The sequence below is a fragment of the Protopterus annectens genome, chromosome 4.part0, assembly GCF_019279795.1.
Source record: "Protopterus annectens isolate FY-2018-M chromosome 4.part0, PAN1.0, whole genome shotgun sequence".
In the NCBI taxonomy this organism is placed as follows: Eukaryota; Metazoa; Chordata; order Ceratodontiformes; family Protopteridae; genus Protopterus; species Protopterus annectens.
Genome location: NC_056733.1, coordinates 1,331,231,601 through 1,331,256,658, shown reverse-complemented (window position 1 = coordinate 1,331,256,658; position 25,058 = coordinate 1,331,231,601). Strand labels below are relative to the sequence as shown.

General features: G+C 42.1%; 1 protein-coding gene across 1 annotated transcript in view; it reads left to right on the top strand.

Moving 5' to 3' along the window:
- RAD50 (RAD50 double strand break repair protein) overlaps positions 1-25,058 on the top strand; it is a gene marked incomplete in the record, with an annotated part of 1,663,481 nt that overhangs the window by 1,078,977 nt on the left and 559,446 nt on the right. The window contains 1 exon segment of the mRNA XM_044069198.1: positions 5,181-5,308. Within this exon segment, the coding sequence (XP_043925133.1) occupies positions 5,181-5,308 (128 nt within the window).

The window sequence follows — 25,058 nt, the reverse complement described above, 5'->3', positions numbered from 1 at the left end:
TGCTTACTCTTCAGCAGCTACTTCCAATGCTGACCAAAAATGCATGGATGGTAACTTTGGATTTAAAGGAGGCATATTTACACATTCCCATCAGGCAGGAATGCAGAAAATACCTCAGGTTCAAGGCCGGATCGAGGCACTATCAATTCTCTGCGCTGCCCTTTGGATTGTCTACTGCGCCCAGGGTCTTCACCAAATGCCTGTCTCCAATAGTAGCTTATTGCAGACTCAAGGGAATTCAAATTTACCCTTATCTGGACAATTGTCTAATTCAGGCAGACAGCAAGGATGTCTTACTCCAGCATCTAGAATTTGTTCAGAATCTTCTCAAGTTCCTGGGATTCACTTTAAACATAAAAAAGTCAAATTTGACACCCTCACAACAGATAACTTTTCTGGGTGCTCTTCTAAACACAACAACCCAGATGGCATTTCTGACATCCGAAAAACAATTACAGCTGGCTTCAACTTTCAAAACCTTGGCAACTTTAACTCAGCTATCTGCAAGGAAATTCCTGCAGGCTTTGGGTTACATGGCCTCCTGCATCCTTCTCGTACCATATGCAAGACTACATATGAGGAAAATGCAGTGGTACCTAAAAAGTGTATGGTCTCAGCATTGCCACAGTTTAGACATACAGATCACCGTCCTGCCTTGTCTTCAAAAGGAATTCCTTTGGTGGTCCAAGGCATGTACTCTAAACATAGGAAAACCCTTCAGTCTGCCTCCAGCCACTCAGATACTAACCACGGACGCTTCAGATTATGCATGGGGAGCCCATTTTCAGGGCAACTGTCTGCAGGGCCTTTGGACAAAGGATCAGAAGCTCCTGCATATCAATTTAAAGGAAATGTTAGCCGTTCAGAACACTCTATTGGCTTTCAGGAATCTTCTACAACCAGGACAGCTACTGATACGGACAGACAACACCACAGTTATGTGATACATAAACAAGCAAGGGGGATCTCATTCCTATCCCCTTTGCAGACTAGCCATGAATCTATGGAACACAGCTCTAACTTGCGAACTGGACCTTCAAGTTCAGTTTCTACCAGGGAAGCAAAACTTCCTGGCAGACAGTCTGAGCAGAAATCTGTCGGATCCACACGAATGGATGCTGGACACCGAAATATTCAGGATGATTATAGCAGTCTGGGGATGTCCTCACATAGACCTCTTTGCATCCCACCTCAATCATCAACTACAGATTTTTTGCACCAGGACATTCCACGAACTAGCTTGGAAAGTGGATGCACTATCATTCAGTTGGAGAAACCTCTTGGGGTATGCCTTCCCACCTCTACCTCTTCTTCCACGGGTGTTATTAAAGATCAAACAGGACAAGCTCAAGATGATAATTTTGCTGGCCCCAAATTGGCCTCGACAGTTTTGGTACCCAACACTGAAAAACCTTTGTCTGGAGCCCCCTTAGGTATTACCACAGACTCCGAACCTTCTGTCCCAGCACCAGGGTCAGGTTCTGCACTCCCATGTCAAAACTCTCAGCCTGGAGGCCTGGTTAATCCAGGGTCTTTGATTCATTCTTTCCTACCCAAGCAGGTTATGGATGTCACTTTAGAAGCCAGACGTTCTAGCACTAGAAAATCTTATGCAGGAAAATGGAAAAGATTTTGCTCCTGGATGCAAGCTCAGGATTCAGATCCTCTTATTCCTAACATTCCTCTGATTTTACTTTACCTGACAGACCTCTTACATAAGGGTCTCTCTTTCTCTTCCATAAAGATCCATGCTTCTGCTATTTCTGCTCATTATAATACAGACCCTCCTATCTTTTCCCATTAGCTCATGAGACAGTTTCTCAGAGGAGCTAAGAACTTAAGGCCTCCTAGATCTCCTCCCATTCCTGCTTGGGATCTCAACTATGTTTTGGAAAAACTCACCTTACCTCCTTTTGAGCCTGCTGTCACTTCTGACATCAAGTTTTTATCCTGGAAGACAGCCATCCTGTTAGCTATGACCTCTGCCAGGAGAGTTTTGGAGTTGCAAGCTCTCATGGCTGTGGAACCTTATATTATTTTTCATCAAGACAGGGTGTCTTTAAGGACTAATCCTACTTTCATGCCTAAGGTGGTTTCCAAAATGGCTTTAAATCAAACTATTCACTTGCCAACTTTTTTCCCCAGTCCTCAAAATAAGGGGGAAAGGATCTTGCATTCCTTGGATGTACACAGACAACTATTTTTTACCTGGACAGAACCAAGGACATCAGGAAATCAGAGCAATTGTTTGTTTCTTATGCTTCAAGTTCCCAAGGTAAAGCCATTTCAAAACAGACCATTTCTAAATGGATTGCTCATGGAATCAGATTTTGCTATTCACACCATGGAAAGCAAATCCCAGGAGTATAAGGACTGACTCTACCAGAGCTGCTGCCACTTCAGCTGCCTTCCTCAGGAGTTCCTACCAAAGACATTTTGGAAGCTGCAACTTGGAGTTCAGTGCATACTTTTTCCAAGCACTACAATCTACCTCTCTACTCTAAGTCTAGGGCAGGCTTTGCTTCTGCTGTCTTGCAGGGCCTTTTAGCCGCCCCTCTACTTTATGACCACCTCCCTTTTATTCTGCTTTGGGATTCAACCCTACAGTCATGACTGCAACAGTGAAACACGATGAACATAGTACAGTTGTGTACACTTACCATAAATGTAGATGTTAGAGTGTCTTCACTGTTGCAGTCTGGGTTACCCTCCCTCCTGTCCCCTCTTATTTTTTCTTTTGTGTGGTTCCCTTCTTCACCCTTCTTTTGAGGTGTGTTTGCAAAGGGTATGGGTTCTTACTCATTTTGGAACACCTGACATCTGGGGCAAGAAAAACTGGAGAACATGGCGTCGGCTGTCAGCTTTGTACTCCTGGCGCTCTGATGTCAGGGAGCATGGCTGAGCAGCCGACGCCGGACCCAGACTTTGGGATTCTGGCCGACCGAGGACTGCCTGCCGGCAGGGGAGAACTCTACAGTCATGACTGCAACAGTGAAGACACTCGAACATCTACATTTATGGTAAGTGTACACAACTGTACTTTCTGCTTAGACTGCACAAAGCACAAGATACAATGGTCACTTATTTGTATCCTTTGTCTCTAACAGATTAGGAAAGAGGATTCCAAAGGTAGAATTGTCAAGTAGCTATCTGACTGCATTGCCTTCTGTTACTCCTCAGATAGTAAAAATCTACAAGGCAAACCAAAAGCTCATTCTTCTAATAGTGTAGCAACTCCAGCAGCATTCTTCAAGAATCCCTCAGTGGATGACAGTTTGTGTAGCAGCAACATGGACTTCCTTACATACATTTACTTAGCATTATAGACCAGATATTATTTCACGGTCAAGAGTGTCTTTCAGTGCTGCTGTTTTTTGGTGTGTTTTACACTGAGATCACCTGTTCTGTTCTGCTGGGAACTTGGTTCAAGGATTAGTGTGTCGACTGGATCAATGCAGATACAAAAGTTGTGTACTTACCATAATAACAGATCTGATTGATCCTTATCCATACACCATAATACACCCACCCGCGTGTCCCTCTTCCAAATTGTCACCTATGCATTAGCCTGGAGGATAGCGATAGGTTAACAGATAATTTTTTGCTGAATAGGTAGTCCTTTTGGTTGGTTTATAGTTTAAACGCATAAAAGTCTGAGGTGTTCTTTTCAGTGTAATTCTTAGATTTTTCACTGTACTATTTTAGTATGCTATAGTACCCTGACACATTCTGGATTATGAGAGACGTACATCCTGGGAGTTTGTGAAAGTTTGCAAGAAAAGGCATTTTTGGCAATGAGTCCAAGGATTACAGTGTACAGAGAGGGATTAAACAGATCTTTAGGTACAAAATTAACAAAAATGTAGAACACAGCACCACAGCAAACCAATAAAAATGCAAATGGCAAAGAGCAGTATAAAATCCAAGCAGACTTTTATTCAAACACAGGTGAGCGCTTTCGCGATAAAATCGCTATTTCAGACCACAACATCTCAAATATTTAAAATACAATCAATTAAATATCTACCAATAAAAAACATACAGATACACAAGCCATAAATCTTTTAAAGGCACAGCTTTCTTTTAAGGCAGGAAACATAGATGACTATTGCCATAAAGGCACACATAGCAAGATACTTATTTATAAAAGCTTTCTTTCTTACAGAACTGGCTTAAGAGGTACTGATTAATTCAAGACTGCACCTCTATGTGCTGATAGTTTGAGAATCCATCTTAGTTCATTCCCTTCTGTGATATTAGTTATATCACCCAACCTAAAACTTTCATAGATTACTTCTACTGCCATAAACTTAAACCAGTGGTTAGTGCCTTTCTCTAGAATGTGTTTGGCTAGGGCACTATAGCTATGGCCCATATTAGCACAGTAGTAGTGGTCTCTAATTTGTTCCTTAAGTCGCCTATTAGTTTTTCCTATATAAAATTTTGAACAAGTCACACACTGTGCTAGATAGACTAAGTTTTTAGTGTCACAGTTAGCTTTAACTTTGAAAGCATAATGATTACCATTGCCTGGTTGAATAAATGTATTAGATATATCAATATATTTACAAAAAGTGCATTTGCCACAGATAGAGGTGCCAAAACTAGCTGTTGTAACACTAGGTTGCCTTAGTTTACTTGTACTAGGAAAATAGAGCTGCCTTTTCAACATTATGTCTCTGTTTACGGTTATACCTAACCAAATAGGTCTTTCCTAGCCAGTTCTGAAAGAAAGAAAGAAAGAAAGCTTTTTAAATAAGTATCTTGCTATGTGTGCCTTTATGGCAATAGTCCTCTATGTTTCCTGCCTTAAAAGAAAGTTGTGCCTGTAAAATTTCTATGGCTATTGTATCTCTATGTTTTTATTGGTAGATATTTAATTGATTGTATTTAAAATATTTTAGATGTTGCTGTTTTTTTGTATGGTCTGAAGAAGCGATTTTATCGTGATAGCGCTCACCTGTGTTCGAATAAAAAGTATGCTTAGATTTTATACTGCTCTTTGCCATTTGCTTTTTTATTGGCTTGCTGTGGTGCTGTGTTCTACATTTTTGTTCATTTTATTTGGTTTGTGGTTGAACACAGCTTTGCGGTCAGCAGGAATTGTTTTATTATAGACCTTTAGCTACAGTAAGTATATAATTTTCCTGTAGCTTTGATGATCTTTTTTATATCCACAGATTAAGGAAAGATGGCTGCAGGACAACTTAACATTAAGGAAAAGGGTAGAAGATCTAAAAAATGTCGAAAATGAAGTAAAGAAATTACTGAAGGAAATGGGAGAAATGCAAGTAATGCAAATGAGAAAGTAAGTAGATACTTCTGTTACTGCTAAGTTCATTTTCATTTTCAGTGGGTATTTAGGCCAGATATATTGTCAACATTCTCACCAAATCTGTCATCCTAGTATGCACAGCAGGGACTTAAAACAGCACATTGTGGCAATGCCATGTTGTCTTGTTGCAACTGTAGAACAGAAACTGCAGATCTGATCTCCTTTTCATTCTTCATCAATGAATGGATTACAGATCCAGTCCTCGGTTCCAACTCGGCCACATACTTCAGATTTGGATCAAACTCTCAAGCTTCTCGCTATGCCCATAATGCTGTAGTTCATGCCCAGCACCTTAGGTCTCATTTACCAATATCGCGTACAGATGTGGGATCCTTCTCTTGCATTGTAGTTATTTCTTTTGTGAGTAAGAAAGTGTAACTTCTTTTGCTTACATTCTTTCCTTTTCTTACTATTAAACCTCCCTCTTAGTTGTTCGGAAACTCTCTGCATTATTTTTTTTCCTATTTGATATAGTAATCTCTACATCGTACCACTGCTGGTATTTCGTCTTTCTGTCCCTGCCCTGTATCACTCCTACCCTTTTCAACAGGGTAATTCTCTTTCCCATTGCTGGTATTTCCTGTAAACACAGAAAAAGAAAAAAACTCTTCTTTTTTCTTTCATCTCTTTCCGTTTCAGTAGTTTGTTCTGTCATGCCCGACAAAACCGACAGGCTTCAAAAAATGTACTTCTTGTGTGCATAACATTCCTAACTCAGAGGTCTACAAGGAGTGCATATACTGCTTGGGACCAGCTCATTTAAGTACAGGTTGCTCAATCTTTGCAGCTTTTAACTCACTAGCCATAGCTGATGGGTGAAGTTAACTTGTTCTCAAGGGTTTACTTCCTCCCTCATCTTCCTCCATTTCTAGGGCTCAAATCCCTGACAAGACTTCAAAAGCTGCATCAGTCACAGAAAGCATTCACCTCTGAAGTTTCCCAAGACTACTTTGGAAGCATCCTCAAAAGTCTGTAAATTGTTGGATCCAAAAAGATGTACTGTGGATCCAAAGCTTTTAGATCTTAAGCCACCGGATTGTATTGTTATCTCTGCCAGCCCTACTATTCAAATTACAGATCATAAGTCTTCGGATTCTAAGCCTAGCACATCTTATACTCCAAAAACTCCTTCTCCCGAGTTCCTCATAGATCCTATCACACCTCACCTCTATTCTCCTTTTATGCAGACACCAAAAACGCTCTCCAGACTGCAATCATCTACTTAATCTATCAGGTCCTCCAGGAGTCTTTCCATAGTGAATGTGGATAAGATGATGTGAAAATTCCTCAGGGCTCAGATCCAGATGGAGGTTATCTCAACTCCTTCCCCTATTGGATCCGTGAGTCTTCCTGCTGCTTCTCACGCAATTTTTTTCTCCTTCTCTGATATGTCCTTTGGTTTTGAAGCTCCAGGATCCGACAGCCAAGAGATCCCCGGAATTGGATGATTTGGATCTGAAGATAGTTAGAGCTTTGACTCCAACCGTATCCCTGACCAGTTCTGTTCTTGTGCCTTCAGATTGGGATGGGTCTCCAAGCTGAAGCATCACATCGGATCCATGGAGCTAGGATCTACTCTGATGATGTCAGATCCATCCCTGTCCCTTAGATTCTCAGCACTGGACAGTTTGGGTCTGGTTCCCTCCTGTAGGCAAGGATCAGGTTGGAGTTGTGAATTACCCTTATCGGAGCATTGAGCTCCAGTGCTGGTGGCCTCAGCCTCTCCGAGTCATTCTCCCATTGCGGTTGTGGAAAGGGCCATTTCTCATTCTAGAGATCCAGTCTCTCTTCCCTTGGATCCTATCCCTATTCCCTCTTCAGTTTTGAGGTCAGAGCCCATCAGTCCTATTCCACAGGGACAGCCAGATCCACCTAGCTTCCATTCGGTTCCCATGGAAGAACTTCCTCTTTCTCCTGGTATCTCACCGGAATGTGCCCCTGAGGAGGTATATCTGAAGAGAACATGCAAGAGGTGACACAGATTCCCTGTTGGAATCTCTCACTGAAGATACTGATTTCAAGGAAGGAAAAGGAGATCAACACCTGATGATGTCTCCTGTGGAGATATATTACAGATCCTTAAACAAAAAGGTGGTTGGTCTTCCCACAATCCATCTCCAGAGGAGTCAGTATTTCTGGAGGCTTTTGGTGTTGACCCATCCATGTCTTGGGTGAACCCCCCCTCCCCCACTCCCTGGCTGATAAGCTCATTGATCTGGACTCTTTCCAGGCATTGAAGGATATGGATTCCATTGAACCAATTTCGCATCACCCAGACAAGTTCTTACCCCACCAGATCATAAACCCCAGTGGAGCAAAGAAGTCCCTGTTGATGCAGTAGTTGTGGCAGCAGCTCCCAAAAAGGAGCTAGCAGAGCAGAGCTTGGGTTGCTATAACAAAAGACAACTGGGTACTAAAAATAATATCCAGAGGTTACTTCATACCATTTTCCTAGAGCACAGTCTCCAAAAGAAAGAAGCTTTATGACATTCCACCCAGTCAGAGGAAGACTGCAGCACAAAAAATTCAAAAGCTGCTAGAAAAAAAGAGTCATCCAGGAGGTCCCAACAGACCAAACAGGATTTAGAACTCACTCATGTCTTTTTTTTTTTTTTTTTTTTCATGCCAGAAAAAAACAAGAGACCTGAGACAGATTCTGGATGTAAGCAAACTGAATCAATTCATGCAAAAAAGTCAAATTTCCATATGGTTATGGTTCAGTCCATTCTATCGTTTCTCTGCAAGGATGATTTGATGTGATCCATAGATCTTCAGGATGATACTATCACATCAAAATAGACAGGTGCTCCTGGGTACACTTACACTTTTGGCTAGGAGCCAGTCATTACCAATTTAGAGCCCTGGCCGTTCGACTCACCACAGCCCCCAGGGTGTATACCAAATGTATGGTAGTGGTGGTAGCTCACTTGAGACTGAAAAGATTCCAAGTGTTTCCATAGCTAGATGACTGACTGTGGGTCCTCACTGCCCCTACAATGCATCTCATACAACAGTCCAGGGACGATTTGCTCCAGTTTTGTAACTCACTATGTATAACCGTCAATTATGCCAAATCAAATCTGACACCAGTACTACAGAGCCTGGAGTTTATAGATGCACATCTGAGCACAACGGCGCTGATTGCTTCTTTGCCTGCTCATCTCATAGACATACTCAGATCTCAAGTTCATCTAATTCTATCTCATCTGGCTCCTCCAGCCAGACTAGTTCTCCAAGTTTTAGTGTCCATGGTAGCAACAAAAGTTCTAGTCCCTTTAGCGCTTTACTTTGTGTGCCCTTCAATGGATTCTAGCTGTTCAGTGGTCTGTTCTTTGACAGCCTCTGTCTTTTCCATTCAGGCTTACACAAATATGCAAATGCCTTATCCACTGTTGGATCCTGTCAGGTGACATTTTCCTAGGCCGGCCCTTTGTTCTCCCTCCCTTGTTGGTCGCAGTGACCATGGATCCCTCCCAGTTGAGGTGGAGGGGTAATTACTTGGGTAGGATTGTCCAAGGCACGTGGTCACCCCAAGACACCAATTTGCATATCAACGTCCTGAGGATGAGGGCAATCCTTTCAGCATTGCAGGCATTTTATGATGCTCTTCCTCTAGGGACTGTTGCGATTCAAACTGGCACAATGTCTCTAGTGTGGTATATCAACAAACAAGGGGGAACCCAGTCTTATCCCCTCTGCTAAGAGGCTATGAGAGTGTGGGCAATTGTCAGTCTCCTCCAACCACTTTCTAGTAGCGATGCACATTCCGAGGAAATCCAATGTACTATTAGACAAACTCAGCAAGTCTTTTCTGATGCCCACATGTGATCTTTCATTGTATCAGTGGCGGAGAAAATTTTCCATCATTGGGGCCACCCTTGCTGTGATTTGTTTACATCTCCCCAAAACAACAAGTGCAACAGGTATTTTGCCCTGATTCCACCCTCAGGGAGAGAAACCAACAGATGATCTAGCCTACGTTTGGATATCCAGTCTCCTCTACTCCTATCCCCCACACTCTTTGATCCCAAAATTTCTATAGAAAGCAATTTGGTTGAAGAGATCAGTCATCCTCATTGCTCCTTTATAGCCTCACCAGATGTGGTTCTCCTTCCTTTGGTTTCATCTTCATTGTCCTCCCTGGATACTGGACCCAACTCCAGATCTTCCCTCACACCCCTCAGGGATGAATCTTGCCAAAATCCCAGCCCTCAAACTAACTGTATGGTTTCTTCATGTCCACTAATAGCCAGACTGCCTAAGTTGTCTTCCACAGTATGTGCCATTTTATTATCCTCACAAAAAGACTCCTCCAAAAGCGTTTTCAAGAACAAATGGAAAATATTTTCTTTTTTGGCTTTAGGAAACAACACTGGCCCTTTCACTGCCCCAGTCTCCACTGTACAAGATGTTCTAGCTGCCCTTTTCAAAGAAGGTGCTAGTTTTTCCATGATTAAACTATATTTAGCAGCCATATCACTTTTACATGCAGGAGACAAACACTATTGTTTGGCTACTTCTAAGTTATATAAGGCTTTCTTAAAGGGCACCTTCCTACTTAGACCCCTGGTAAAGGATCCTTCACCTCCCTGGGATTTGACAATAGTACTTCAAGGTTTGACTCAAAAGCCCTTTGAACCTTCAACAAAAAATTATTTAAACTGTCTATCTAAAAAACAGCCTTCATAGTGGCCATCACCTCTGCTAAAAGGATTTCTGAACTTGGGGCTCTTTCATCAAAGATTCCTCACATTATCCTTCATAAAGATAGGGTTACTTTATGGACTGACCCTTCTTTTTTACCTAAAGTAGCTTCTGAATCTAACAGTAACCAAACTATTCAATCACCAGTCTTCTTTCCAAATATTTATTCAGAAAAATAGACCAACTGTTCATGTCTTTTTCATCAAGTCGGCTGGGTTATCCAGTTTCTAAAGTTACATTGGCTAAATGGGTAACCAGTTGCATTTCCTGAATTTATTCCCAACAGGGCCTTTCTCTACCAAGTGTGCCTAAAGAACATTCAACTATGCTCATGGCTACTTCCTTTGCCTTTTGCTCAAGAAATTTTATCAGTGATATTTGTGCAACAACAACATGGTCTAATGCTCATACCTTTATTACTCATTACAAATTGGACTTAATTGCAAGACGTAGAGCTGCCTTTGGTTCATCGGTTCTCCGGAATATCCTTCCATGAGTGCCACCCAAGATTTGCATAGCTGGGGATACTGTCCCATTTGTTGGGGGAGAATGAAAAGGACAACATCAGATTTAAAAGTTATGCACTCATCATAGGTAGGCATCTGTGTTGTCTATTTTTATTCTTCCTCATCTTCCGTCCCCACTTCCAATAATCTTCTGGAGCAGCCTGATGTTTTTTTCTTGTTGGAACTTGTAGTTCTCGGTTTGAGCCCTATTCTATTACCTATTCTTTCCTTTAACAACTTAATTTAGAATTTTTTGGCAACAAACTCGATCTGAGGTCCTAGGGTTGGACTAGGGTATTATAGATAGAGGGAGGTGCTTGAGAGTTGGGCCCAAAGTCTGAAGTATGCAGCCGAGTCAGATCTGAGGATTGGATCCATAACCCATTCTTTGAGGAAGAATGAAAATGGACAACACAGATGCTTTAATTAATACACTAAACTTAACTATTCCACTTTACTGTTTGTTCACCAGTTCTCATTGACTTTTAGAGAACTTGAAGGGAAACTAAAAGTTAATGCGGCATGCAGAATAAAAGTACAGTTATATTGTTGGCATGGAATGCATGATTCCTGACAATTTTCTCTGTCTTTATCAGTGTAGCATTTTGCAAAGGCATGACTCTGTGTAATAGTAGTTTGTTGGTTTGTATTGCCATTGGGTGTTTGTGCCATAGTTACAGTTGGTTAATGCATTGGTGGAAAAGTGACTTTTATCTGTACATTTTATGTTACAGTGAGTTTCACCACAGTGTGGTGTATTGTGCCAGCCGGTAAAGCAAAGTTATATTTTTTTCTCCACAATGGTGGAATTGGTACATATAATTTAGAGGAGGGTGTAAAGGGGCTTGTGCCCTGTGCTAAAAAAAGATTTTTGCGATTAGTGTTTTTGACTCACCAGTTTTGATATTTATTTTCTGGAAATTGGTGAGTCAAACAGGTGTGCTTTGACTGCTCATTGTATTTGTATTGCATCAAAAAAGTCTGAGAAGCATTCTTTGGTTGTGGCTTTGGAGGCCTTCTACAGTGGATCACTGATGGGATTTCTTTTTCTGATATTCCAGCTCAGCAGAGTTCAGAATTTTCTCTAGTTCCTCTGCTAAAAGGAAACATGCATTTTTCCTTTTGCACGTGCTGTGAAATCACTCATCAGACTGGGCGATCCAGGTTCTTTTTCCCAATCATACAGTTCTAAATCTTGGTTTTGATGATCATCTTTGGAAACACTAAGACCTTCTGAGTTCCTTTGATTGTCACATGACTAGTCTGGAGGAAAGGATCACAATATGCAGCATTGCTATAAGTGCAAGTGCATCAACCCTATCACCTGCAGGAGACAGAAAATTGAGACCAATATCATTGAGGTCAATATTGCTGAGAGGAAGACAACAGCTGTGGAAAAGGTTCAGTGCTAGGCCCAACCAGGTGATGTGTGTTGTATGATTCTGGGTTAATGCCAGACCAAAGAAAAAAGGTAAAATATTGAAGACAACATATCATTCAGAGCTTCTTCCTTCCTCATCCACTAATGAGGTGATGTTGTACTCCTCAGATGTTAGTAACATCTCCACACCTTTTGTCACTTGATCTTAAAGAGCTTGATAGTTGCGTCCTGAAGGCTATGCCTAGACTGTACTCTTTTTGAGCATTTTTAGCATGACAACACCTTACCAGGCCACATAGGTTCATCTCCAGAGTCTTCCAGTAAAGTCTCAGTGGTAGATGTCTGATTTCAGGGGTGTTCATCTCCGATCTCTCCCAAATTAACTAATACTTGCTAGGGAGGGACAAAGAGATGCCAGTTAGTCCTCCTGCACCATTTGAACCTGTTGAGATTGTGTAGATGTTGGCATAGCCGGTTTTAAGCAGTAGTGAACATTGTGGTCACTGTGGGCCTCGTGGTCCTTAGGGAGCTCCCCCAACCATAGCCAGTCATCTTATTTTGATATTTATATATTTTTTTACCTGTATGTTAAACCAACAAAAGTTAGTGCAGCAGCCTTGTGCACTTAACAAAAAAGTTGGTAATAATAACTCATAGGTAGGTACTAGGCTATCGGCCCAAGGGCCTACGTAAGCCTAGCCAACAAGTTTCCCTGGCTTACGCCATCCAAGAAAGCTATTTTCCTGTGCCACTGTTGAGCAGACACACAGAAGTGATCCCCGGGGTGTATTTCCTATTTCCCATCCACTCATCAAGACTTTTCTTGAAGAGTGCTAATGAAGAACTTTGCTTGACATAGATGGGTAGCCTGTTCCAGAGTATGGGAAGTCTCTGGGTCAGGAATCTGTCCCTCCAGCATGTCCTTTTATTGTGGTGACAAGGTTTAGGTCCCTAGAGCATGTTGCTCGGAGGGACTGGGATTTTCTGTCTCCTGCAGGTGATGTCCAACAGCTCTGGGTTTGACATAGTTTTATATGTTAGGTAGAGATTACCTCAGAGTAGACGATATGCTGTGGAGTAAAGCTGGAGTTTTCTGAGATGGTCAGTATAGGGCATTTGTTTGAGGCCAGTAATCCTCTTTGTGAGGTACTTCTGTGATCTTTCCAGCTGCTGCAGATGTCTTGTGAGGTACATTCCAGAAGGCGTGTTGTACTCTATCTATAATGGGTCTAATGAGTGTCGAGTAGAGGGGAACAATGACCACTTTTTTCCTGGATGAGAACCCTTTTATGATGAGGTGTGCCACGTAGAAGGACTTCCTGACTACTGTGGCGATGTGGCTGTCAAAGGAGAGACTACTGGTCCACCTGGGTCCCAAGGTCTCTTATCACACATTCGGTGTTAAGTAGATTGCTGCTTATGTGGTAGTTCATGGGTACAGAGATTTTACCAAAGGGGATGACACTGCACTTTTTGGCATTGAGCTTTGAGGTCATGGCTCTGACACCAGGCATCTGTCTCAGCGAGGCCCTTCTGTAGGATGTCCACATCATTTGGGGGCTTGACTATGGCTCCTAGTTTGCAGTCATCTGCAAACTTCATTAGCCAGAGGCCTTCTGTGTTAGCCTCTACTTCAGAGAAGTAGATACCAAAGAGGAGAGGTCCCAGGATGGAACCCTGTAGTATTCCACTTGTCACTGCTTTGAGGTCAGATTTCTAGTCTGCAACTTTTACAGTGTGGGTTCTGTCAGTGAGCCAGTTGGCAACCTATCTTGTGACGTAGGGATTTATACCTAGTTTAGTGAGTTTAGCTATAATTCCAGAATGGAGGATGGTGTCGAAAGCCTTGGCGAGGTCAAGATAGGCTGTGTGAACCTCCTTACCCTTATCTACGGCTTTGGTGACTGCCTCAAAGAAGTCGATCAGGTTCAGGAGGCATTATCTGCCTTTCACAAACCCGAACTGGGTGGGATCCAGAGTTTGGAGGTTACCAATCAATGTCTTTGTTTATGAGTTCCATGATGATACGTTCCATGGCCTTGCAGACCAGGCTCGTCAGGCTAATAGAGAGGTTTATTCTTGTAGAAGTAAAGGGGTTGTTTATGCATTGGGTTGTCCCTGTGGCCTATTTTATATAGGCGAAACAAAAAGAGAATTTCGTATCAGATTTATGGAACACATAAGAGATGTTAGGAATAAAAGGGAAGATAAGTCGATTTCTTTACATTTTAAAATGGTACAAGATAGTGATGTTTCTAAATTAAAAGGCACAATTTTAGAAATGGTGGATTGTTTTTGTGAAGATGAAAATTTGTTAAAGCCTAAGTTGAGGTATAAGGAAAGTATTTATATTTTAAAGTATAAAACACTTGTGCCTAATGGTCTTAACAATGATCTAAATTGGAAATGTTTGCTTTAAAAATTTTTTTTTTAAAAAAATATTTTTTAATTATTTTATTGATTAATGTCAATTATGTGGGGTGTGTATATAAATGTTTGTTCATGTCTGTCACTTTTTGATACTCCTTGAAGGTGGTTACACCGAAGCGCTAGAGATTAGATAGAATAAAAGTTTTCAACTTTCTTGCCTTTGTTTCATCTTTTAACCACAGTCGGTGGTTTTGGGATCTGTGTTGTTTTTTCGTCAGGCTAATAGGTTGATAGTTCCTGGGATCAGTGGTGGGCTCTGGTGGGCTCCCCCTTTGTGGAATGGAATAACTGTTGCTGTGCGCCATTCAGTGGGCACAAAGCTTGATGCGAGGCTATTATTGAACATGGTGCTTAAGTGGGGAGCCAGTTCATTCTGAAGTTCATGTAAAACGCAGCCTGGGATGTTGTTCGGTCCCATGGATGCTGTGTTTTTGGCTTTAGAGAGTGCAGCTTTTACCTGTGTAGTTGTGATTACAGGGACTCTGCATTCTTCCTGTATAGATATGGGCCCTTTAGGGGCCCATAGGAAGAATAATCCTAAGGATTGGCAACATTTCTACTCCTTTAAAATTCAAAGATATTTCTGGTAGTAATAACATTGATTTGTCAAGAAGCAGGCTTCACTATTTCATTAACTGTTTTACCAGTGACTTAGTGCCCTTGACTTTAAATACTACTGGTGAGCTTACTCTCCACTAAAACTAGCATCATAGCCAACATATAATTAGTAGAGCATATAAAATATTGCATTATAACTATAAACATCAATCAGAGGAGATTAGGAACGATTGGGCAGAGAGATTAGACAAGCAATTCACAAAGAAACAATGAGGGGGATATGTGTGTGTTTCCCAGATATGCAACAAAATCTAGAAGCTTTGGGATCTTTGCCTGGAAGTGTTTACATAGATATTTTTATACCCCAAGCAGACTTCAAAAAGTCTTTCCTCATGTAGACAGAAAATGTTGGAGGTGTGATGAGGAAGAAAGTGGTAATTGCGAACATATTTTCTGGGAGTGCAATGAGTTGGCAGACTTTAAATATTCCCTGCAGACTGCTCTGTCGGGTATGCTTGGTGAGCAAATTGGAGTAACTAGGGAAATTATTTTTTTGAACTATGATGCAGAGTCAGAATTGCTTAGACATAGTAAGGCCTTGCTGAGCCTAATTATGATGGTTATCAAAAAAGCAATTACTAAAAATGGAAATCAAAGTCTAAACCTACTTTACTAGAAGTAGTGAAGATGGTAACAGAGCTAAAACAACTGGAACTGGGATCTTTAGAAAAGGGTAGGAGCAAATTACATAAAAATGGAAAATGGATCAATACATGCAGAGGAGGAACATGCTTTAAAAGAAGTCAGGATTTGAATGTGCTAGGTAATGGCTGACTAAAAAATGACTAGATATGTTAAAAGTGATGTATAATGTTTGCAGCTACTGTTGTCTTGGCATGGTTTGGAATGTGTAATGTTTGCAGTTGAGACTGTGTTGCTATAGTTCATTTTCATTGATATAAATGTAGCATGGCCTGTGTCATACATGGCAATTTAATAAAGATGTTTCTTGTATAAAAAAAAATCATAGCCAGCTTTTGGCACCTGCATTACCTATGGCAACAGGGGAGGCCCCCCCCCCAAATATCCTTGATGGAGTGGGAGCTCTGAAAAAGCTGCTACTGGCTGGGGGAATAGGTTCATAGGTAGGTACTAGGCTATTGGCCCTAGGGCCTATACAAGCCCAGCCAAAAAGGTACCCTGGCTTTTGCCACCCAAGAAAATTATTTTCCTGTGCCACTGTCGAGCACAGCCACAGAGGTGATCCCCGGGGTGAATTTCCTATTTCTCATCCAGTCATGAAGATTTTTCTTGAAGAGTGCTAATGAGGATCTTTGTTTGATATAGATAGGTAGTTTATTCCAAAATATGGGAAGTCTCTGGGACAGGAATCTATCCCTCCGGCATGTTCTGTTTATTGTGGTGACAAGGTTTAGGTCCCTAGAGCATGTAGCTCGGAATGACTGGGATTTCTTTAAGTGGAGCATGTCCAGCAGATCTGGGTTTGACATAGCTTTGTATGTTAGGCAGAGATCACCTCTGCGTAGGCAATATGCGACGAAGTAAAGCTGGAGTTTTTTGAGACGGTCTGCGTAGGGCATCTGTTTGAGGCCGGTTATCCTCTTTGTGAGGTATTTCTGTGGCCTTTCCAGTTGTTAGACATCTTGTGAGGTACATACCAAAAGGGGCGTTGTACTCTATAATGGGTCTAATGAATGATGAGTAGAGAGGAACAATGACCTCTTTTTTTCTGGATGAGAAACCTTTTGTGATGAGGTGTGCCATGTAGAAGGATTTCCTGGCTACTGTAGCGATATGATTATCAAAGGAGAGACTACTGTCCACCTGTGTCCCAAGGTCTCTTATCACACTTTCGGTGTTAAGTATACTACCGCCTATGTTGTAGTTCATGGGTACAGAGTTTTTACCAAAGGGGATGACAATGCACTTTTTGGCATTGAGCTTGAGGCCATGGCTTTGACACCAGGCAGCCCTTTTGTAGGATGTCCACATCGTTAGGAGTTTCGATTATGGCTCCTAGTTTGCAGTTATCTGCTAACTTTGTTAGCCAAAGACCTTCTATGTCAGCCTGTACTTCAGAGAAGTAGATACCAAACAGGAGAGGACCCAGGACTGAACCCTGTGGTACTCCACTTGTCACTGGTCTGAAGTCTGATTTGGAGACTGCTAATTTCACATGTGGGTTCTGTCAGTGAGCCAGTTTGCAACCCATCTTGTGACATAGGGATTTATACCTAGTTTAGTGAGTTTATCTATAATTCCAGAGTGGGGGACGGTGTCAGAAGCCTTGACAAGATCTAGATAGGCTGTGTGAACCACCTTACCCTTGTGTACGGCTTTGGTGACTGCTTCAAAGAAGTCTGTCAGGTTTAGGAGATATGATCTGCCTTTTACAAACCCGAACTAGGTGGGGTCCAGACTTTGGAGATTACCAATATCTTTGTTTATAAGTTCCATGATGATACGTTCCATGGCCTTGCAGACCAGGCTCGTCAGGCTAATGGGGCGGTAGTTCCCGGGGTCTGTGGTGGCTCCCCCCTTGTGGAGTGGGATAACCGTCACTGTGCTCCATTCATCAGGCACAAAGCCTGAGGTGAGGCTATGATTGAACATGATACTTAGGTGGGGTGCCAGTTCGTTCTGTAGTTCATGTAGAACGCAGCCTGGGATGTTGTCTGGTCCCATGGATGCTGTGTTCTTGGCTTTGGAGAGTGTGGTTTTTACCTGTGCAGCCATGATTACAGGAAGTTTACATTCTTCCGGTATAGAGATGGGCTCTTTAGGGGGTGAGAGGGGGGTAAAGTTAGCACTAAACCTATCTGCCAGGATGTTGGCAATATCAGTTGGGTCTGTATATTTAGTGCCATTGTGCTGTAACTCAGAGCAGATCTGAGTGTTGCCATTGAGATTCTTGACATAGCTATAGAATGCTTTGTGGTTGTCTTTAGAATCAGTGGCAATTTTGTTTTTGTAACTAGCTTTGGAGTATTTTATCAGGGATCGTAGCTTCTTACCGAGGCTGACCAGGGAGCTACTCCACTCATGGGATTTTACGCTCTTTTGCAACAGTTTCTTCCTTCTGTTGTACAGTTTGTTTATGGCAGAGGACCACCAGATTGGCTTCCTTTTTTTTGGAGGATAGCGTCTTGGTTCTGTTAGGGATAGCGCGATCCATGCACTCATGTAAGTGCTTATAAAGTGTAGTTGTGTAGGATTCAGTAGTCGTAACTGTGTTGTCCATCTGCATGGGTGTCATGAAGTTCACCACTTCTGTCTTAAGAAGCATGAAGTTGACTTTGGAGAAATTTTTTGCCATGGTTTCCTTAATGGGGGGTGGGGGCAGGATGTGGATATCTAGGGTAATTAGCTTATGGTCGGATCGGACCAATGAGGTGTTGACTTCAGGTGTGGAACACCGGCCACTCATGTTGGTAATGACTAGATCTAGGATATTGTTGCCGCTGGTGGGGGTGTGGATAAGTTGAGCCAGGGCATTGGAGTTTATGAATTCCAGAAAGCGTTGAGCGAAGGAGTTGGTACATGAGTAGTTTTCCCAATTAATGGTGGGGTAGTTGAAATCGCCCATTATTAGGGTTTTTGGTTGAACCCTAATATTTTCCAGTACATCAAGAAAAGAGGAGTGGGAATCCTGGGGCATGGTGGGTGACCTGTAGCAAGCTACAATTTGGATTGCAGTTTTGCCCAGAGGTAGTTGCACTTGGATAACCTCGGCTGCATTATGCTGAGCAACTAGCCTGGAGGTGTGGCTATCCTTAATGAATATGGACACACCTCCGCCTTTGGTGTTCCGGTCCAGGTTACATGGCCGAAAAGTGTGGTATGAGTTATAGTCTGGTAGTGCAGGGATGCTCTCTGGAGCCTTGAACCAGGTCTCAGTCACTGCACAGATATCGATGTTCTCCATTTTAAGGAGTGCCTCGAGCGAGTGCATTTTGAGATTTAGACTTATAGCATTGAGTAGCATCACCCTCAGTTTTTGCTTGCCTGTTCCTGTTACGGTGGTGAATTTGTCATTTGAACCTTGCCTGAAAAAGGCACTATAGGGGCGGCAAGAACCTTAGCCAGTATCCGGAATCCCAGGGGTGACAGGTGCAGGCCATCTCTGGCAAAGCATCGTGGTCTGTCGACCATGTCATCCCAGGCAGACAGATACTGAATCCCTTTAGAATGGCACCAATTGTTGAAGTCAATCATTTTTTCCTTGTACTGCGGCATCATTCTGGGTGATGGCAGAATGCTACTCAGGGCTAGGGTCATACCTGCCTGGGCTACAAGACCGGAGCGCTCTTCCATGTCTCATTTCATGTAGTCCAGGGAGGTACGTCTCAGGTCATTCACACCAACATGGACAATGACAGAGTCATATTTGTACTTGTTGTGGAGTGACCTGAGTGCGTGGGTTATGTGGTGGATCCTGGCACCCGACAAGCAGCTGACAGTAACGTTCTCCTTGTTTAGCCTGGTTAGTGGGACATCAGTGTGTCTGACTATAAAGTCACCTGTGACTAGTGTGTTGGGTATGTTGTTTTGCCTTATTGGCTGTGGTTGAGTGGCACACTGAGTCTGCGGACTATGTGTCATTTGGGTTGTGTTGGGGGATGGAGGTTGCTTGCGTTTCTGCTTTGGAAGTCTCTGTTGCTTAGACAGATTATTATTGAAAGCCTCCGTGAATGTTTTTGTGTTACTATGTGTGGATTTTGATGGTGTAGATTTAGTGAGACTATGTGATGAGTGTGGTGTGGTGCAAGTATTTACCTTCTCCTCTTGACTGTCAAGTTCAGTCTTGATTAAAGAGAGCTTTACCTCCAGTTTGGCTAGATAAGTGCATCTGTCACAGGTTGTAGTGTTGGGTGGTAGGAGGAGAGGGTTGTCCGTGTACATGAGGCAAATTTCTACATTGCCCCAAGATGCCCAGATTCATCAGATAGGAGAGAACACTGGGAGCTGACCCTTGGACATGCCTGAATAAAAAACATTTTCCTCTAGATAAGTGAGGGAAGTGAGTACAAGAGCTGTTTTTCTCTAAGCAAGTGAGGAAAGTAAGTACCAAAACTGTTTTCCTCTAGGTAATGAGGAAGGTTGAGCGCTGTAGTAATTAGTAGTTTATTTAGTGCTTACAAGTTCTGAATAAGTGCTGATCACAAATAAGCAAATCAAGTGCTAAAACAAAGAATCCGTATCTGGACTAAACTAGTTACAGGAAAGGGGGGAAACAAGTGCAAGTGTGAGCTTTTAAATCAGAAGGTTGAGAGAGATGGAAAAACTGCCCAAACGGTTGATGACTACAATTTCTGGGCCAGAACCACTCCTTATGTGGTAGACAGGTTACCTAGTGCTTACCACTCCCACTGATAAGGTTACCTAGTGCTTACCACTCCCACTGATAAGCTAGAAGGCTTCCCTCCAACACAGAAAGCTTGGGGGGGGGGGCTCAGAAGCTTACATACAGTCCTGGATACAGCAAATCTGAATATGGACTACACTAGTTACAGGAAAGGTATTTATATATATATATATATATATATATATATATATATATATATATATACATATATATATGTATACAGAAAAGTAGCTAAAACAGTAGTAAAAACAATTCAAATGCAGTGCAAGCTAGCACACTTGAGTATGTAGCAATGTTAGACCAAACAATTTAACAAATGCAATTAAATTAAAGATGACTAAAAACAAGTGCAGAAGGAGTCCACTAGGAAGAATGAGGTAAAGAGATGGGACTGGAGGGAGTGTTCCATATCAACTCTACAGTGGGGGCGGGCAACTACAAAAGCCTCCAAATTTAAACAACAAGACAGGAATAGGGAGGGGTGGGTAAGGGAAAACCAACACCTTCAGCAGATATCTGAAAAACTATACAGTGAAGCAAAAATAACTGTGCACAACTCTGAAGTCAGCCAGCAATGATGTAAAATTAGTCAAACAACAATTACCAGCACACAACTCTGAACTGCCAGAAAAATATACTCACCTCTGTATATCTTCAGATAGCTTGAAAGAGCACTCTGTCAGGACACAGGAAGGCTCCAGCAATGATATCCAGCAATGAGGACAAAAAAAGATTATTCATGTTCCAGTACATGCTTTATCCAAAACAGGGTTGCGATATGAACCTGTTAGGATAAAGCTGGTAATCAGTGAATGAAAATGAGCAAGGTAAGCACTAGAGATCAGCATCTCGCAGTGACCCATCTCAGTGTTTACCTTGGATTTAAAGATGAGACAATGTTTTCGATGATCTGGGATTGTTTTCTCTTTCAGGGAGTTTTATAAATTCTGTCAGTACACCAGATACTATAACTCTGAAATTCTTTGCTCAAGAATTCTGAGCAAAGCTAAAATAATGGCAGAATAAAGACTCAAAAATCAGAAACATTTTTTTAAATATTACTCTAAATAACTTAAAATGTTAATAGAATAACATATTTTGCATCAACTTACATTATTTGTACAGTCATAAATGTGAAATTCTGATGTCTGGATTTATTGAGTGTCTGTATCTGATTTACTGGCAAATCAAACTTTTTTTTTTTTTTTTGGAAATATGAGGCAAAAATCTGGAACATTCTGTGAAATCAGGGACAGTAGCAGGTATACATTGCCCCACAATGAGGAAAATAAAAGTGACTTACCCCTGCTGCTGTTTGAAGACTACTAAACTGCGGTCACTAATCTGGTGCGACAGTACTCATGTTATACAATGTATTACTATTTGCTGAAATCAGTGTAAAACTGGTATTACTATGGCTTAGGCTTGTGCATGTGTGTGAGGGGGTTGCAGTGTAAGAGGAAGAAACTGGCTATAATTTATTTCATTTTCTGCCACCAACATCGTTGGTATTGCAGTTAGATTGGGGGGGGGAGGCATGGTTGCAATGTTTAACAGTAATAAGTTGGTCGTAATTTCTTTCACTTATCAGAAATGGACCTTACATATGAAGTGTGGCTATCTTTGGTGGTGTGGCAGGAAGAGGACTTGTGTGAAAGGAACTGTTCTTTGTCGATGTGGTGCAGTGAGTACAGCTTTGTTCTGTTGAGTTCTCAGCTGTATTTTATTCTTTGTTTAGTCTGCATGCCCTCTGTGTGTGTGTGTGTGTGTGTGTGTGTGTGTGTGTGTGTGTGTGTGTGTGTGTGTGTGTGTGTGTGTGTGTGTGTGTTTGTATTTCTGTGTGTGAGACTATCCATATGCAGGTGAACATGTGTGTGTGTGTGTGTGTGTGTGTGTGTGTGTGTGTGTGTGTGTGCGCGCTCATGCATGTCTGTGTATGTATGTGTGTGTGTGTGTGTGTGTGTGTGTGTAAGCAGTGCCACTGATTATTATCACACACAATGCCGGGCACATACGTAAGTTTACTAAGTAGCAGAAAAAAATACATTTAAAGTGATTATATTTAAAATGTAAAGCATAAATTGCATCACTAATCATTCAGAGCTTTTAAGTGTTTGATGGGCCCCACACCCCAGAGTGTACAAACAAAATTTGAAATGAACTTAGTGCTCCCCTCTGCCCTCTACCACACCAATTCTAAAAACAGCCCTGCTCAGGTGTGTACAGAAAGTTAATGTGAAGTCCCCATGCTGGGCCAGTAATTAATGAGCCTGAATCCTCACCACTGACACTGGAGAGGAACATGCACTTGGAATACAAATGGATGCACTCAGTATTTCCAGATGCAGAAGTCTCTGCATCATGCCCAGTTTCCATTAAGAGCACCCAGGGAACACAGTCAGTCCAGGGTCTGGATCTCTCTGTCTCCCTCCAGGTCTCCAGTAAGACTCCCCTCTGGTACACCTGTAGGTGTAGGTCCTCAGTTGAGTGTCCAAGCCAAGACCTCCAGGACTGCCTCAGTAAGCCCAGTGCTTTGTGTCCCTTCTCCAAGTAGCTGACACTCACAGACTGTGAGATTTGATTTTTCACACACGCACACACACCTGGGAAAGGCTGGCACAGATTTACCTCCTGTGTCCCCTTCTGCCCAGAGTACACGGTAGTTATCGCTGCCACTAGACACTCCACAATCAGCTACACTAATGCATTAACAAAGGGTGTCCAGTTATACTGTGTGTCATTAATACTAATACAAATGGTAGTAGTTCACCAAGACAGCTAGGCCTTCTGGAATGATGCACAGTGTCACCAAATAAGTATAAGCATTCTCAAAGGTTAAATACTTTCTGCAAGGACCACCCAGAGTAAAATATTTAAATATATTTAATAATAAATTAAAAAAGCACATGAAAATACTGAGTATATATTTACAGTAAACCACAGAGTTCAAATCACATGAGATATTGAAAACAACATTGATGGGCAGGCTCAGACAAAGAAAAACAATATCTAAACTATGCTTCACTATATTTCTGACTGAATCTAGGAGAATTACTATTCCCTAATAACTTACCTGATAGAGCAAGGCACAATAAAATACATGAGCAGTCTTTCTTGTCGGGTTCCCCAAAACAGAATACTCCCTCCTCCGAGATTACTCCCTGTAAAATATAATATCCAAGATGGCTTGCAGAATGACCTTATGTGGTCACCTGACTCTAGGTTCTTACATTATCCCCCTTTGAAGCTGAGACAGGAATTTAGCATAGACAGCTACAATGCACATCTAAATGTTTCTGGCAGTGCCTGGGGCTTTCCCTCTTTTTACTGAGCTAATGAACAATAGCTGGTCCTATTCAGGCACTGTGGGATGCCATTTAATGTTTTAACAGCTCATTTACATTTCCCTTATGTTTCTTAAAGTAATCTAGCTGGTTAAGCTTTGCTGTCCCAGTGTCTTCTGTTAAGACATATGCATTTAATTCAGTTACAGTAATACATGTACATTTCTTTTCATTCCAGTATGGTGCACTGTTGATACATTTTAACAAAAGCAAACCTCACAAATACGTTTTCACCACAAGCATCTGTACAAATCAGTTTGATATACAAATGACATATAATTATTTACAAAATTATAGCAAACTGTGTTGGCACAAGTCATACATCCACTGCCCTATTTCTGGCAGTACCTAGTGTCATCACACGTCTTCCCCCTTTGAAGACTCAAGCTAGTTTTTCAAGTGACCCTTGAGAAACATGGCTTGAGGGAAATAAGCCTATCTGGGAATATGTTACCCTATTCCCTGTCTTGAGAGCCCATCTGCATTGACATTACTGACCCCACTACAGTGTTGTACTGTCATGTGATATGCCTGCAATCCTAAGCTCCACCTTAATAACTTGGTATTTTGCTGACTGGCTCTGTGTAGCCCTGTTAAAGGATTGTGGTCTGTAACTACAGTGAATTTTCTTCCATACAGATAAGGCTGAAGTTTCTGCAGTGTCTGTACTATGGCTAGATATTCCTTTTCTACAGCTGCATAACACTCCTTCCTGCACTGGAGTCTGTGTCTGAGATATACCACTGGGTGCTCTTCTCCCTCTGAGGAAACCTGGCTAAGTACAGTCTCCACCCCATGGTTTTAAGCATCCACTTGCAGAACAAATTCATTGCTGTAATCTGGACTAGCTTACACAGGGAAGCCTCCCAAAGCTCGTTTAAGCTTTTGGAATGCCTGCTCACATTCTGGGGTCCACACTAAATTATCTGCCCTGTTTTTCCTTGTCAGGTCTGTCAAGGGAGCAGCAATTGTACTACAATTGGGAAGAAACTTCCTATAGTACCCCACTGTCCCTAGGAATGCCCTCACCTGCTTTTTGGTAACAGGGGTAGGGCCATGCCTAAATAGCTTCCATTTTGGCAGGTTCTGGCCTGATCTTAACACCGCCCACTCTATGTCCCAGGTAGGAGACCTCTGCCATACCCACCTGACACTTAATGGGCTCAATAGTCAACCCTGCACTTTGCAGTCTGCCCAGCGCCTCCCTGACATGCTGAAGGTGCTCTTGCCAGGAATGGCTTTAGATGGCAATGTCATCCAGGTAATTAAGGGCATAATCTCCTGCTAGGACACGATCTGCCAGACTTGGGAAAGTCACTGGGGCATTTTTCATCCCAAAGGGCATCTTTGTGAACTCATACAAGCCAAAAGGAGTCACAAAGGCTGACCTCTATATAGTGTTGGGAGTCAAGGG